The 16,729-nt window shown below is 38.1% G+C and overlaps 1 protein-coding gene and 1 long non-coding RNA gene across 2 annotated transcripts in view; one reads left to right on the forward strand and one right to left on the reverse strand.

Moving 5' to 3' along the window:
• LOC129785273 (uncharacterized) overlaps window positions 1–16,729 on the reverse strand; it is a 52,709-nt gene that overhangs the window by 12,046 nt on the left and 23,934 nt on the right. The window lies entirely within an intron of this gene.
• Window positions 848–5,216, forward strand: RGS21 (regulator of G protein signaling 21). The gene is made up of 3 exons (XM_005234047.2): window positions 848–2,026; window positions 3,205–3,371; window positions 4,341–5,216. The coding sequence occupies exons 1-3, from the start codon at window positions 1,861–1,863 to the stop codon at window positions 4,542–4,544; spliced, it is 537 nt and encodes a 178-aa protein (XP_005234104.2). The 5' UTR covers window positions 848–1,860; the 3' UTR covers window positions 4,545–5,216.

Consider the following 16,729-nt stretch of genomic DNA (forward strand, 5'->3'; position numbering starts at 1 on the left):
ATCCTGGAATTTGTTTTTATTTTGCACTGAAACAAAACAAAATGTTTCCAAATTTTCCAGTTTCCCCTTTCTTACCATCAAATGAGAGAGGAGATGCACACAAATCATTCCAGAGCTACCAAGATGTGAAATGGCTATTATATTCACATGAAATGTAAATTCAGTTTCAGATCCCCTGCCCACCATAACCTACGCAAGATACATAACCAGAGGATTAGAAAGTTGTTTTCCTCTCTGTCTGGTTAATACATCTCTAATATTGGTATAAAATGTAACAGTTTCAACTGAAGCAACATGAAATACCAATCTATTTAATTATTACCTAGCTTTCCAGGTATTCTTGCAGGTATTCTCTAGTTAATGTGTCTTCTTGTCTCCTTAGAAAAAAATCTGTATCCAAAATGAGGGGAAAAAAAATATTACTTACTCTGCTCTGGCCTTGAACTTAGAAGTAACATTTCCAGATCTTTCACAAATGCAAAATGCTAGTAAAACTTTCTTAATTCTCTTTAAAATTTTATGTTTTTTTAAAAATTAATATGCATTATTTTTACTAAAATTTAAAATAGCTTGCAATGAAACTTTCTATTGAGCCTGTCCTGAGTAGATAACAGGGTATCAGTTCAACAAAATTCTTCATCTTTTACTTCCTATCTTTAGAGGTTACAGAAAGAACTGATTCAACACTTGAAATTTCCAACTGAAAAATTTTGGCCAAGGACATTTGTAAGATTGATTTTTTTTTCTCCAAAATTTTCTTAAAAAAACTATTTAAAAAAAAAATTTCGTTACAAACCGCTGAACTGAGGTTTATTGAAAAAGTATGCTTCTTATTCTAAAACAAAATATGAGCTAAGTGACCAAACAGATTTATTCGTGCTTATCACTGAACGACGGATATGACACTAAGGTTCATTTGGGGATAGTCTGAGGCTGCAAACTGACTGACTGCAAAACACTGAGAAAATTAAATAGAAAACCTGGCATGCCAGAAAGCAGGTAAGCACATGCTGACATCTCCACCTGTGTGCCTGACATTTCCGCGAAGTGTTTAGTTTTCAAGAAATCACAGTCTTCCAAGGTTTTGTGACAGAGTACAAGCAATAACAATAATGCTGGTAAAGGAGGTTCTTTTTCTCTGCTAGGTGTTTAATTGAAAAACTCATACAGTGGCAACTTAAAACATAATTTTAGAGGAATGAAAGACAGGTCTCTCTTATCTATGTACTCGTGGATTAAATTGAATATGACCATCCTTCCCAAGTTACAAGAAAAAAGTATTCCACAAGTAGCAAGCAGTTCCCTTCTCTGACATCCTTGTGCCCACCAGATCGTGCAGCTTTCCTAGTACCCTGCACACGAAGCCTGGCTTTTGAACCAGCTTGAACATCTTCAGAGCAGCCAGGCTTTGTAAAAGCAAGGGTTTATTTAGCTCCATGTCTCATTTCTAACAGAAGCCTACCGTAAGTTACAAAGGAAGAGCCAAAACTATGAATTTACTCGATTTTTTATACCATGGAGAAACTGAAATAGTATCCATTTATCCTAACACTGTTAGCATGATCATGTTTTAGAGAATTCTACTCATTCCAAGCAAAAATTGTCATATAAATTAATGGTTAATCCACTTGAACTCAGTAAGAAATTCAGTAAGTACTCTAGAACATTAATATCCCTCCCATGTTTTTATTATAGTCCAACCAATTACAAGCATTACTACTATCTCCTGCTTGAAAAAGCGAGTTGCTAATGTCAAATAACACTGTACCTTATGAGTCTATATGGTTCTTTACACTCTAAGTGTGTCACACTTTTTGTTGACTTTCTGTTATTCAGTGCAGAGGGTAAGATTAATTGCTCATGCTGCTCCCCCAAGGAAGCAAACAAATAATAAATGAGGTAAGACGAACCGCACAGGTGGAAGATCGCAATGCTATTTTCAAGGATAGATGTTGTTTCCACAGGACAAACGCTGGGGAAGTGATGGCCTGGGCTGAGTCTGTGGATACACTGCTAGCTAACAAAGGTAAGAAGTGAAAAATATTTTTTTAAAAAACGTGGGTCAACCCAGTTCACAAACGTTGCTGTCGGGGTTTCACACCGCTCTCTGGTTTGACACTCCGTGTGCTTTGAGCCATGCGAGCTGCTGGGCTGAAAGGCATGATTCTCCAAGCTGCAAATACACCTTCTGGCCAACGTTTAAGGGACATTCAGGAAGGCAGAGGTGCTCTGAAAGAGTTTTGTGCTATGAAGAGAACTGTCCTAAACTTTTCATGCAATGATTCTGGTTTTCCTATTTTTTAAAAATAAAAAAACCCACAAACCTTGTCTTAGGTGTTCCTGTAACAAAGGAATAGATGTGTCATGCATTGACTTCCAGTCAAACAAAAAATGATTATTTCTGACATATCTAAAGTCATTTTTCCAAGAGATCCCATTCCTACTAACCCGAAACCCCAGACCACATGTAACTTAAAGATTTCCTTGCCCTTGTTCCATTTTCCTGTAGTATCTGTAGCATGGACCCTGGGGCCCCCACACTGTTTCTTAAGAGTGTTAATTTGACTAACACAGTGAAATGTGGGTGCTGCCAGCTTTCTTTCCTAAGAGGTTGTGATTTGGATTAATTTTAAAATAATTTCTTCCAAGAAACCCATTATTTGTGTCATTTTTTTCTCTAAAAAGTGCCAAACAAAGAAGTAACAAAGAGTCCATCTCTTTATCCACGTCTTAACCGTTACTTGCAAGGAGGTGGAAGCCTAAAGAGGGCAGGCCAACCTCAGCTCTGAAAGGAGCACACTGCCACAATATGACTTGTTTCTTAAACCAGGGTTCAGCCTCAGATCCCCAATTTCCTAGTCACTACAAATCCTCTTGAAGACCATAATCTCCAGGATCCCCTTTTGACTAGTGTTTCGGTGCTAGGGAGACCAAACCATGGTGAGCAGGTGTTGGGGGCATTCCTCAACCAGTAATTCTCTGAAAGAATTCTCTTAGTCAGCTTATGATTGCTATAGTTCCATCTATTTATTTCTCCCACAACAGCCTCTTAAGAATAACTGCTGGCCGACAGGCAAAGCAGTATCAGACACATGTTACACTATATATACTCCATATAGAGAGACACACAGAGGGCTGTATAGACATAATCTGCATTAGTCTTCCAGTTTTCCTCTAGCCATCATCTCATGCATTTTTCCCCAGATGGCTTGGCAGCTTTTAGGACATTTTTGAAGTCAGAGTTCAGTGAGGAGAATGTGGAGTTCTGGCTGGCCTGTGAGGACTTCAAGAAAACCAAGTCTTCCGCTAAGATTGCCTCAAAAGCCCGGAAGATTTATTCTGACTTTATACAAGCTGATGCTCCAAAGGAGGTAAATAAGTTTTTTGCACCTACTGTGGGTACTGGGGGTGGGAATCAAGTAGAAAGTTCAGATCCAAACTTCCAGGAATGACAGAAAACACAATTCAACATGGCTGTACTTCCATTTTCATGTCAATTATTTGCCAGGTAGAAAACGCTGTGTGGAACTCTGTGAAGCGAAGAAAGACCTCTCCTGGTTTATACTTCAAATACATTCTTCACATAGGGCACAGGTTTATTTCACCTTTTGAAACTTCTACCTTATGATTTAAGGAAATAGATGTTCAGTATAATTTGTTTTCTCTAAGCATTTTTATAATGCAATGAGCACCATTTCCTCCGTATTTTAGGTACCAGTATGGAATGTTCATGTAGTATTTGTGCTTCTGTACAGGTGCTTTTGACATGATGAAAATTAAAATGTCAACTTGCAAAAATTTCAATCACAGCATTCAATTCTATTATTATTTTTAAAATGTTTACTGTGAAGGAACAAATTGCTAATTAATTATTGTCCACATACTACTCCCTAATAAACTTTTGCATTGCTATTTTCCCCTTCAATATTGAATGTGCTTTGAATGTCCCCATGTCTTACATATGGCTGAAATCCATTTATTATTATCAAAACCAAAAAGTCCTTACAAAATACCTAAGGCCAAAACCTGAGAGGATGCTGACTACCTTCATCTCTAATTTAGTCTCTGGTAATTGCCGCTTCATAGGATTTGGCTTGGCAAAAAGATGAGATCATCGAAGGACAGTTTTTATCTTCTTTTTTCAGTGATGCTATCTTTTTAATAGCCAAATGAAGTCAAGAATTCAGTATGCTAGAAAATGAAGGGATGATCTTCCTGCTTATTTGCATTAGCCAGGTTATTTGGGAAGAAATTCAAATACAGGCTGTGACCTGTACGCGGACAGACCTCAGATTTCCAAACAAACTCATTTTGTTTTTACGTCTCCTTTCTTCCCACAGATTAATATTGACTTCCATACCAAAAACCACATCTCTCAGAACATCTCTGAGCCCACCCTCAGCTGCTTTGATGATGCTCAGAGGTTAGTCTATAGTCTCATGGCAAAGGACTCTTTTCCCAGGTTTCTAAGGTCAGAAGTGTACAAGGAACTAGTAAAGAAGCAACAGAATGGAAATCAGAAGAGATGGCTCCCATTTTTGTGAGAAAATACATGAAGGATTATGAATTTGTAAATGTCTCCCATTGCAACTCCGCACAGATACTATTTTTTTAAAGTGATTGTACAACCAGAGCTAAGAATTGCCTTTGCCAACGGGTTTTTGAGTATGATATGCACTTGATACTTTCTAATAAGAGTGGAGAAATAGTCAAGAAACAGGCCAGAATATGCTAAGACATTTGAGATACCTTTTCAATAGCTTGCCACTGATAATTTTTCCAGTGTTTGCTTTATTTGTTACACTATTGTCACGTTTTTAAGCACAAAGTTTTGGTTTTCTGGTTTGCTGTTGATTTTCCTTTAGGAATATGGCCTGGAAAATAAATTCCTTCAGGGGACTTGAATACATTTACTCATTCATTAACCATCTTATTTGTAGTTTGTAAAAAACCTTAACATCCTCTTTTAAACATGTATTTTACCAACTCAAAACAGAAGTAGAAATGTAGATAACACACTATGATCATATTTAACAAATAGGCAGCTGCTTTATAACAAATGTTCCTGGCATTCAGAGCAAATGAATGTTTCATAATACAGCTGTCTGCAACACGACTCTCTTCAATTTTCTTTGTGTTTATTTAGTTGGAATTTGTTTTAAATTTGTATTGAAAAGTCTCATTTATTAATTGCCTCGGCATTTTGGAAAACACTAAGTAAATCTTCCTTTGTACATTTTCAATTGATAATTCATTTTCTTTGCTTTTCCAAATGTTTCAGTGTTACTGTCCCCATGCACTCATGAAGAAGTAATGTCAATAACTGTCACCATTTCTCAATGAAATACAGATAAGCAGAAAAGTAGACATCAGAGAAATGGTATTGGGCAAGTAAGCATGTAAATCAGGGTTTGGTCATGGTGCTATTTTTCAAATAAGCAAGATATGGTAGGTTCAGGTGTCTCCAAATACACACACTGATCTTGTTCATTGCTATTAGAGGATTTATTGCATATATTTAGGTGAGGGATGGAGCTGTAACATAGTATTGAAAACCAAAATTTTTTAAACCAGATTGGACAGGAAGAATCTTCACTATGGAAAAGAATTCTAAACACAACAGACAGCAGTAAGAGTTTTGGAAAAAAAACAAAAAAGAAAAATCTTACATTTGACATGAAATCAATCCTTTTGATTCTTTTGTTTTTGAGCTGCCTTAAACCTCCAGGAATCTCTCCCTGTTTGGAACTCTGTTCATGCCTTCTAGACACCATCACAACCTCTATGCAAAAGACCCTTTCTATTTTATAAAACTACATTAAGGAACTAATTAATTTAGAAATAAAGGTTATTTAAGGGGTCTGAAAGCCCCAATATCCTGCCTTTGATTATGCACTTCAGTTAAAATCCTGTCGCAGCTTATATAGGTAGGTAGGTAAGTAGGGTGTAACATACCTATCTAGTCCTTGATACCCATCATCTTTTCTATCACCTAGTTTTATTTCTTGATGTCTGTATTTCTTTTCTTTCTTCCCTAGTAGTAGTGGTTAAACAGAGAAACTAGCATGATCGCTGAGGCTGAACTACAAGGAGGATGTGGGTTTGTTTTGCCGTCCCACAGCTACTATTAATTTTGCAATGATACTTCAGTGGAAAATCACAACTTCTGCAAGCAGCCCAGCCTTGGTATCCTTTCTACACCAGGGGATTTCTGCTGGTTAAAGTCACAGTAAAGACATCAGTCAGAACTGCAGAAATTATATTGTTTACTCAAAAACGTAGCAAGTAATTTTCCCTTCTTACAAATCCAATTCTCGTTTTCAGAAGACAAAATTCCAGCATGTAGGAAGAAGTGGGATCACATCACCTTTCTTAGCAAGGCAAGTAGAAAGCCAAAAAATTCTTCTCTACCGATCGTTTGGGACCTCAGATGTGTGCTCTTGAAATCTCACAACTCTCTCTGTGCTCCTCTAAAACTCACACACTTCTGCCTTCACCCCGTTCAGAAACAGAACTAGAAAGTGGTAGAAAGATGGATGTCAGGGGTCTCTAAAACAAGACTGTTTGAAAGCACAGCATAAACAGAAGCTAAAAATATACACAAAAATAGTAAAACTTGCAAAAATAATGCATGTTATTATTCCAATAGCTATATAAAACCAACAGCAGGAAGCATCATGTCCACACGATGTCTGGCTGATTCTCTATGATCAACAGCATAGTTACTGTCAAAAGAGCAATCATTCTTAACATTTTAGCATTTGAAATTCACTTAAATAATTACATAATAAAGCATCATGAATAGTATAAAAACTTCTTCTATTATTTTAGAATGTTTTGAGAGAAATGTACAGTAATGGCACTTCTAGGGATTATCAGAGACACAAATGTAAAGTAACAGTACTAATCTTTTCATAACTAACTAATTAAAATAGCACTAGTTTTAATTAGCTAACAAAGCAATTAAAGTTTTGTTGTTGGCCAAGCCATTTAACATTTTTATTAACCTGCCTCAGATGCTTAAATATGAGATGAAACCTTGCAAACTTTAAATAAATTTCACTATAAATTCATGTATATCCAATATAATTGGATGCACATTCAGAACTAATTTTTACAACCGTAAGAGAACTATCTGGCTATATCATATGCAATAAAACAGAATCTACAGCATATTGAAGTGTTTGGGAATTTAAAAACTAAATTTCTGAAAAATTCTATAATATAACATATTATTAAAGCTTTATTAAAGATCTGTTTTAGAAAGCATCTGAAAACACCCAGTTGTGAAAGATGGGAGCCAGTAGTCTATATTGCTCTTTATTTTCTAGGTCTAAAACTAATTCTTCAGACTTCTACACCACCTAAAAGAGGTCACAGCCTAGCAGCCGAACTCTGATAATTTGACATACGAAAAGGCTAGGCACCAAAACGTGATTTAGAAGATTTAGACTGAATTTGACAAAATCCCAAAGCTTTACCAAGGACTTCCAGCATGAGCTTGGCCCAATTGTAGAATCTGTTGTGCAGCAGTTATGAAACGGAGACATTACCTCCATCTTCCATTAAAATGTAATATATTTATGCCCTTTAATATTTGGGGAGTGTGCAGACACTCCAGGAAGGCAGGATCTATGTTCAGGCTTCAGGGCAATCCAGGGCAAAGCCACTTAACATCAGAGTAATACCTTCATTGTCAAAGCCAATAAAAATTTTGTGGAGAGAAAAAAATCTTGTAAGTTTGTACATTACCTGTTCCTGTATGACCTTGGGCACTAACACATCACTGGAATTATTTATCCTATTAACAGCTCTAGGTTATGATGGGAAAAGAAGGCTACAGCATTGTTAACACCGAATATTACACATTCAGTAATTACCTTACAGAAGTTATGGTTAAATTTTTAAGGAGTTTTTGGTGTGATGTTTTTTTGCTAGCCCCTAATAAAAAAAGAAAGAAAATGCTGTTGTAGCTAAACAGAAAACACTTGTAAAAAGTTACATTAGAAACTAAGTTTGCACTCCAAGCCTCCCGCTTGCTTTCACTGAAAACTACAAAATGGCTATTTGGGTTTTTCCCCTCCTCTGTTTACAAGTCCAAGTCAGGCAAAAATCTTAATTCTGAGAATTATTATTATTATTATTATGTTGAGAATTATATATAAAAATTCGATCTATTTCAGCACAAAAAGGTAGATTTACAAAAAATACTGCCAAATAGAAAATGGTAGAAATAAATGCAAAGCGATCACAACATTTCTTTAAAAAAGAATAATAATAATAATAATAATAAAAAAATCTCAATTCCTGCACACAGTACCAACAGCATCTAGACTCACAGGCCCCATCAGATCCATCATGCACACATCATGATGGGACTGTCCTAGAATTAAAACTAAAGGCACAATAATATAATAAACAAAAGATTCTCCAATATATTATATATATCTATACAAGATACAAATACAAAAATAATAAGCCTATACTTAAGTATGACAAATGCATAATTAGTCCTCCACACAGGACTGATATTAGTATTGTTCTGAAACACAGGATCCCAATTAATAGGCAGACAGGACTTTGTGAGCCCCGTACCTATGTCTCGTCACAGGTCTGCTAAATTCAGCACACTTCTGTGAACAGTGGAGACAAGGACCCTGTATTTTCTGTTTTGTCAGAAAATTCTCTGCTAGCACCATAATGCAAAAATGTACTTGAACAGACACACATAATCACAGGCTTTGCACAAGAACCTCCTGGACCTTTGTTTTGATCTCGACCCAAAGAAAAAAGTTCAGAACACAGAACCCCTTAAGCAGCGCCTGCTGCTAGATAAGACAACCATCATGCTAAGAACCTGCATGATCTGGGAGGGGTTGTGTGCCCATCAACCCGTACCAGATAACACTTTTGTTCAAGTACCCAAGTAGGTATGGTACAGCATTTGTCTCTGCTAACAGAGCTGTCAAAGCGGATTATCCGTTCACAGCTTTCACTGCAGGGCTTTGCTAAGGCATTTGGATGGATGTCAGACCCGAGACCTATCCCCACGGCACACCGACACCCTGCTCATGCTCTCCTCCCTCGGCTCTCTCCAGCCATGGCAGCAACAATGCCATTCTTAAACTAGCTTTATTTTCTATGTATGAAGGTCTTCCTCTTGAGGAGATGTCTATGGGAGGTTCTCCTCTTGACCCAGTTCAGCTGTTTTAGAGGATACAGCTTTTGAAATTAAATTCAGTCATGGAAAAGAGGCTGTCACAGCTTTAACAATGCTGCAACTCATCCAAACGTGAATATGCAGATCAGAGCTGGCTCATTACATTTTTGATTTGCATCTTCCCTCTATACCGCGCACCTTCAGGAATGCTCCAACTTGTGTGGAATCGTGTGAGCGAAGGCACGTGAGCCAGTGAGAGCCCCTGCTCACCTCGGTTAGATCAGATGCAAGATAATACAGTTCAGTGTCTGAACTAGAAATATAAAATATCTAAAAGTTTTGAAGACTAAAGGCTAAAACCAGCTGGTTTGTTTTTTTACCAGAAAGACTCCCTGCTACATCTGGACTTTACTGCAGCGTCTAAGGAAGGGAAACCTACCGTATATAGCTTGGCTTTTGCAAAGAAAGGTCAGTTAGATTAAATTACTGAAATCTTTGTATGTGAATCATAATTACACTTTGTATTGCTGGTGGAACTTCAAAGCACATTATAGGTCTGAAAAATGAAGCATGCTGCCTGCCTTTCACTGTACTGAAAAACAAGGGGAAAAAACTACCTCCCAGAAAAGTTTCTTTTTCCATTTTTTCCCAGCTTTTCAACTTCTATAACGTTAGGCCTTGGAAACTAGACTCAATGTATTCTTACCCATTTCAGATGTGGCCCTGAATGCTTTGATCTGTAGTGAGAAAAATGAGACTATACTAGAGCAAATGATTCCCTGCCTTATTTATTTTATATTGTTGCTATGGTTTCTAGCTGTGATGTTATCTTTTCTCTGTCCTCAATGAGACATTTCCTTGAATTTTTTTCTGTCTATATTGCATAGGTTTAGTTATTTGCATATAAAATGAGCAGAGCTGGATTTCTCTCTCAATCCATATCTGTTTCCATTTAGGTTTGCATGTAGGTTATTTTTAGTTCGATGAATAGTTTCCCTACTATGCATAACAGTCCTGGAAAGGCAAACAAAAGCATGTCCTCAGTAAAAAGTCAAGGAAAACAGTTTTTTCCTAATAGGGCGGTCATAACTTCGAAGCTCATAAACCAGAAAAGAAAGGAAAAAGAAAAAAAATCCTTAAATAAGTTGTGTGTCTGGAATAATTTCAAATGTATTACGCTTTCTTCTAAATATTGTGTTTTAACAGAGAGAAGAGAGCAGGAAGAGAAGAAATCATGAAGATGTATGGTTTAGTATTTTGGATAAAACCTTCTTATTCTTATCTGTGTTGGCAGCAACACCTGCATGCCTGCACAGCATGGGGAACATAGCAAGGCAGGGTACAGAGAGATGACCCAGCTCAGGCTCCCACACTGGTTGATCATCCCTGGGCTGAAGCTCCTTCAGTGAGCTGCACTGTATTCACCTTTCAATCCTTCACCAAATTCCAGTGGCAAAAAATCCACTTTTAAAAAATATATTACCTTTTCCTCCCTCTGAAATATAGAATAACTGTGCTGTGTTAACTACAGGCTGCAGAGTGCCTAGACTTTAAACTACCACCACACATAAATACTGTTATTAATAGTAATTCTGCTCTAGTGATTGATATTTCTGCCCCTGACCTCTCAGCAAATACCCGGCACCCAGGGCTCAAGGGGCATTTGCTTCTAAATAGGTAAAAGATAAAGAATGTAAAGAAGTACAAGTATTGCAAACTCAAGAAAGCTAATTCTTCACATGATGTAACAGGGGAAGCTCCTTTGAAAGGTTGAACTAGTTTGTTATTTAAAGCATTCCATTCAATAGAGGAGATACGTAGGCAAATTCAGCAAATGTTCTTGACGCTGTAAAGCGACACTACATAAGCTAGGAGACACCAGATAAAATGCCATGGACTGAGACAACGACATAACTTCTTGTATCACTAATATTTTGATAAGTTCTGCACTCAGTCTACCTGGTCTTTCAGCCAAGCTCCTCACCACGAAGGGACTTCTCTTGCTTCAAGCTCGTTCTCACTTTGCACAGTGCTACCACTTGCCTTGAAGCACCACCAGCAACGATACAATATGAATAGTTTCAAATTGATTTGAATTTAATTTCCAGAACAAATGGACTGGATTTTGATCTAAATGCAATCACTTTGCCTGTCGTAATGGGTTAAAATGGCAGTAGTCAAAAGCCGTGGTGTTTATTGTATTTCCCACCAGAGCCGAGCCTTTTCAGAGACTAAAATGAAAAACATAGCTTGTTAAATGGCATCAAAGGGGGTTTGTGACATGATGTCTTTTCATGTCAAATGGTAAGTGCGACATATTCCAGACTAGACAGACTCTTTAATACTGACACCTTTCACAGCCTCAAAACGTTTTTCACTTTTGATTGTGAGTCGGTATTGGAAATTCTATATTCTGACACAGGAATTATTAAAATAAATCCAAGAATCATACTTCATACATTCTAATACTTATGCCATTTTCCAGTTATTCTCTCACGTTATGTAGATGTCTCTGCAGTGACAGTGACGTATCAAAATGGAGCTCAATTCTGTCACCAGAAACACACTGCATTTTTGTGTAGATTTTAAAACAGGAAAATTGGATATTTTAAAAATATGCTTGCTGGTTGCAGTTGTTTTTTAATGCTAAGTTTCTGAGCTTGTCCTAGCACTTTTATTAGGATAAAAACTTTTTTTTTTTGCCATGCATGACTAGGTAATAAGTCTGTATTCTGAACTGAAATTAGAATTGGAGGAATGGTAAAGGGAGGCACAAACAGAGGATTCCAGTTTTAAAAAATGTTCATCTGGTCCCCTAAAAATCTCCACAAGTTTCTGTGGAGTGAATTACTAAAAAGGAATGCCTACCACCATGAAGTACTTTATCTCCTAAAAATGCAGTTTTGGGTCAAGTGTATCTACAGATTTAATAATTATGAAAATAAATATTTTTTTCTTTCTTAAACAAAGGGGGATTTGTTTGTTTTGTTTCCTTTTGAATGGATGGAAATATGAATTAATTCATAGTTTGCTGTCCTCGGTGAAAACGGGTTTTTGTGCATTGGTAATTCAAGTCCATCAAGACAATTCCTACGAGTTGGTGCTTAACAAAGTGCTTACAGAAACATTGCAGTCTATGCCACAAAATTATCTGTTTTCATTTTTTAAGAAAATTATATCTCACATCTCATTTTTGTAATAACTTTCAATATTATTTTGGTGCTTTGGTCATTATTTCTTTTTGTTAATCATTTATTTAAAATTATCCCTGGGAATGATCTTTTCTTGGCAGTCTGAATGAAAAAAGAGAAATGACAGAAGGAATTACAGCCCATTAGAGATCTCCTTTAAGCTCTTCAATTACATGAAAGCAAGGGAAAATCATATGCAAATGAAGTCTGCAGGCAGCGAAAAAAGAGGCAGTACAATGTAATTGCAGAGAAGCTGCACAGAGGCAGCAGAATAATGGCAGGAAAGAATGTAGTGAAAGTCGGCTTGATAAATTTTAATCTAATATACTGAAGGGAAGACAGCTTGAAATGCAGCCCATTGGGCAGGCGATATCTACCAATACTGTTGAAAGACATTGTGCACCTTTGTGTAAGAGCTTGTTTATTCAGATGTATGTATTAACTCTTATCAAAACCACCCTTCGAAGATCTGAACCAGCAGTTAATGTTTGTACAATGTCCCTTTAGGCTTTGGCTACCATGAGGAGTATAGAAATCAAATTCCAGGGGCATGGTCTTGCATTAAGGACAACCCATTCCACCGAGCTTTGGTTCAAGGACTGAAAGCAGAGCACGTGGATTGTAGGGGTCCCAGAGTGGTCCTAGAATTCAATACACATCTTGGATGTTACAATCTGGAACTGTTTAGGATTCATTTCCTTTCAAAATACTCTCAGTATCCACAGCGCAGAGAACTGTTGCTCTCCAAAATGCTCACGCACTGGCATTTTGTAATTGGAGGCACTCGTCTACCCAAGAGATATTAGTGAATCGGCGGCAATTCAGCGACTGGGAAATTAAGGCAACAGATGTTTGATTTATGAAGAAACATTAAAGAGGCAAGCGTAAATACAGTGTGTAGTCAAGGAGATGTGAACCACGTGTGGTAAAGCAGCACAAAAACAGAAGACGGAGTGTGATTCAAGGAGCCTGAGCGACGGGATTACAACTGCACGATACAGATCGAGGCTTTGTTAGGAAATTTTCCTTGCTTATCCTGAGGGAAAGGACAGAATTCCCATGAGATTAGATACTCACTAGAAAAATAAATAGATAGTGGACCAGAGGAGAAATCCTCACTGGCATAGCAGGCGGGCTTCACCACCAAACTATTCTTTCCTGCCTGTAGTCCACTTCAGCTGGAGGCTGAACCCAAAGTTGACCCCACCACTACAGCAGACACGGAACCCAAAGTTGGTGCTCAATTCCCATACAGCAAAACTGCCCAGATTTCCTGACCCCTAAGTATGCTGGTATTTTCAGGGAAATGTCTTGATACAATTCAGGCACAACTGCCCTTACTGAAGAACTGAAAAATGTTGCAGCAGCCAACGTGGGAGGAGAGGTGAAAACTCAAAACTTATCTATCAAGATGAATTTGCTTTTTTAGGCAGTAATTTAGGAAAATATTTCATCTGCTTAACCTCCAGCACCTAAGCAATCTATCTTCAATAATTAGGGCAGGAAAGCACATTATACATGTCAGTGTCCTGTTAAATCAGTCAGCTCTGGCAGACGGATGGAGCCAACTGCCTCTGCATTTACAGGAGCGATTCAAAGTTCTGCCGAGTATCTCTGCAGCACTGAGGGGCATTACCTCAAAATGAAGGCATGGTTTGCATCTAAAGCTATTTTACATTACACCTATATTTAGAAACGCGTTGTTTTGATACAGTGATTTCAACATCTTACAAAATACTGTGGTACCACCTTGTGGCAGTGTTTTAGATAGCACTGTTGGCATTACGACTGTGGATGACTATTTTTAAAAAGAAATTAGAAGAACTAGCATTTGCTGTGGTTGGGGTTTGAGCTACATTCAGAACTGCCTGCATCCTCCTAGCAATTCGAATACTTTATGGATTTATGGGTCTTAGTTATAGGATATTTGAAGTAAATGTGAAATGTATTTCAGTGGAAGCTGGGTATCGGTGTTCTAACACTACTAGAAAATCACTTTATAAATATATATATCTCAAGAACTCACCTGTTGAATCTTCTCAGTCTATAGTTATGCATGTGCTCAACTATTGTCAAAGTTGGGAAGCAAAAAGGCACAAACAAGAGAATTTCCCACCTCCATTGAGGCTGACAAGTCAGCAACAGCATTTCCAACTCTGGGCTCCAGAAGCAAACCCAAACCTCTTTTTGAGGCAGAGCGGTGGGAGAAGCCACCAGGTAGATCTGCCAGGTGGGGCTGGCTGACAGCTCCTGTAACCACATGGCTGCTGGCACAAGCTCAGGAGGTTGCTGGGAGCCGGCCGGCATCAGCAGCACAAGAGGGAACAAGGAGACACGGAGGAGCCCAGGTTGTCCCTGTTGTCTCACAGGGCTGCCCAGAGAAGGGAGCTGGTGAGAGGTGCGGGGAGGTGATGCTGGGAAGACAGCAGCTTCTGCTCTCATATTGTTAAGATTAGAGGAAGGCATGGAAAACTCTGGAAGGCATACAGGCGTGTAACTGAGCTGCCATGGTAAAGATCAGCTTTTGCAAAAAACCCCCCAGAAATCTGGATACCACTAAGTGGACTGGAGACAGCAGACTGAAAAAGCATTTATTTTAGGTGACCTGCTGGGCCAGTGGCTAATTAGCCCCGCTGTATTCTCCTGGGCTTTAATCTCTTTGGAGACACCAAAGTATAACAAACAGGACAGTTTCAAAGACCTTTTGGTCTGCTTCTCCCACAGCCATCTTCATCCTCCTTTCCACATCACCGCAGGAAATGAGGTTTCTGCTCTTAAACAAGATGTACCATCTGTTTAGACTTTGTGCTTTGGTTTAGGTCCTTCTCAGGGTGTTGCAGTTTAGGTACAGATTTATCTCTCACCACTTTGACTGATTTGAAAACACAGAGCAGGAAGGAGAGTGTCTCTTGTTTGAAAATGGTAGTTAACAGGTTGTTTATTGTGTGTAAGAAGCAGCTCTGGGTTTCTTCAAATGAATGCTTTAAATCTGAAGCAGCTTGCCATGTTCCAGCTCGAACTCATACATGCTCCTGTTATTCGCTAACTACAAGCATCACCATAGCGTAAAAAAAAAAAAAAAAGATTAAAAACTGGCACAGAAGTCAGGCATAAATGAGCCAATTTGAACCAAGGCCTTTTGGCTCTGCGAGGTCTAGTTCTCCTCCAGCACCCTGCCTTCTAGTTTCCAGCTGAAGCCCAAAGGGAAAAGCGTTGGGATTGTGTATTGCACATACTGACTAAGGTTGGCAATGAAATACAAAAACGCCGAAAGATCAGACATTTGCGTCAAACTGAAGAGAAAGCATAAGGCTAACATATAAAGCAACAGAAAATGTAAACCCTCGCAAGAACACTCTCTGTTTAGAAATCTCCTTGTCACATTTTCTCATCTCTCCACCCAAGTACCCGTGCCACTTCTCTACCTCACACTCAGATTAAAAAAAGATCACAAAAGAGTGCCTGCCTGGTGATTACAGGGGTAAAACCACCTTCTCCTGAAACAGTCTGATGGACACCAGTTTCTAATAGATAAGTCAGATACATACTTTACTTTTTACTATTTTCTTAACAATTTTAATTGTTAACAGATATATATAATTTTAATAGATTTTTAATAGATAATAGACTTGTATAAATAATCTTAACACATTTTTAAAGGTTACCATTTGAAAGCTCACACTACTGTGCTACCAGTGAGTGTCACAGCCTGTTACTATAGTAGAATGTTTTTCCACTAAGTAGGCACTTATGTACGTGGGACATTCGTTTTCCATTCTCATGCATACTCTATAAGGCAATGTTGATTGTAACCTGTTAAATAATCTCTGCAAATATACATCATTTATGGTAGCTATAAGCCCATGCCTTGATGTTAAATTAAATAAGTCATAACTCATGATAAGAAGCAGAAAAGGAAGATATATAGAGCTAATTAAAGGAATGTTTCTTAAACTGTTTCTTTAACCTTAACACACTAAGCTCCCATTTATCATTTTATTCTGTACGCTTGCGAGAGACCATGTCACATGTCATCTCCTTGAGGAAGGAGACCAGCTCAGAAATTATTCAAAGACAGGCTCACCTCACAGCTGGTGAGCAGCAAGCCAAGTGCCTCTCTGTGAAGAAGTCTGAGGAAGAGAAGGAACATTAGGAGAAAACATGGGCATGACTGCTTAAGGACAACAGCAACAGAAATACAGCTTTCTTCTGAAACCATCTTAGAAATCAGTTTAGATTTACGCAAGGAGATGGGTGAAAACTCCATTTCCTCCATTTGTGCTCCTGCAGTTACAGGGTTAGTGGTAAGGGTACGATCACAAAGTTGTATGCGCTTGCTTGTATACAAGAACTGGAATAGAAAACCGTGAAGGCTCAG

This window comes from Falco peregrinus, chromosome 10, assembly GCF_023634155.1.
Source record: "Falco peregrinus isolate bFalPer1 chromosome 10, bFalPer1.pri, whole genome shotgun sequence".
NCBI classification, from domain to species: Eukaryota; Metazoa; Chordata; class Aves; order Falconiformes; family Falconidae; genus Falco; species Falco peregrinus.

What these genes read in the sequence shown, in the direction of transcription:
- RGS21 (XM_005234047.2), top strand. Translation starts at nt 1,861, where the DNA reads ATGCTGCTCCCCCAAGGAAGCAAACAAATAATAAATGAGGTAAGACGA. An exon ending in TACACTGCTAGCTAACAAAG is followed by an intron (nt 2,027 to 3,204) that starts GTAAGAAGTGAA and finishes ATTTTTCCCCAG; the next exon opens with ATGGCTTGGCAGCTTTTAGG. An exon ending in AAGCTGATGCTCCAAAGGAG is followed by an intron (nt 3,372 to 4,340) that starts GTAAATAAGTTT and finishes TTCTTCCCACAG; the next exon opens with ATTAATATTGACTTCCATAC.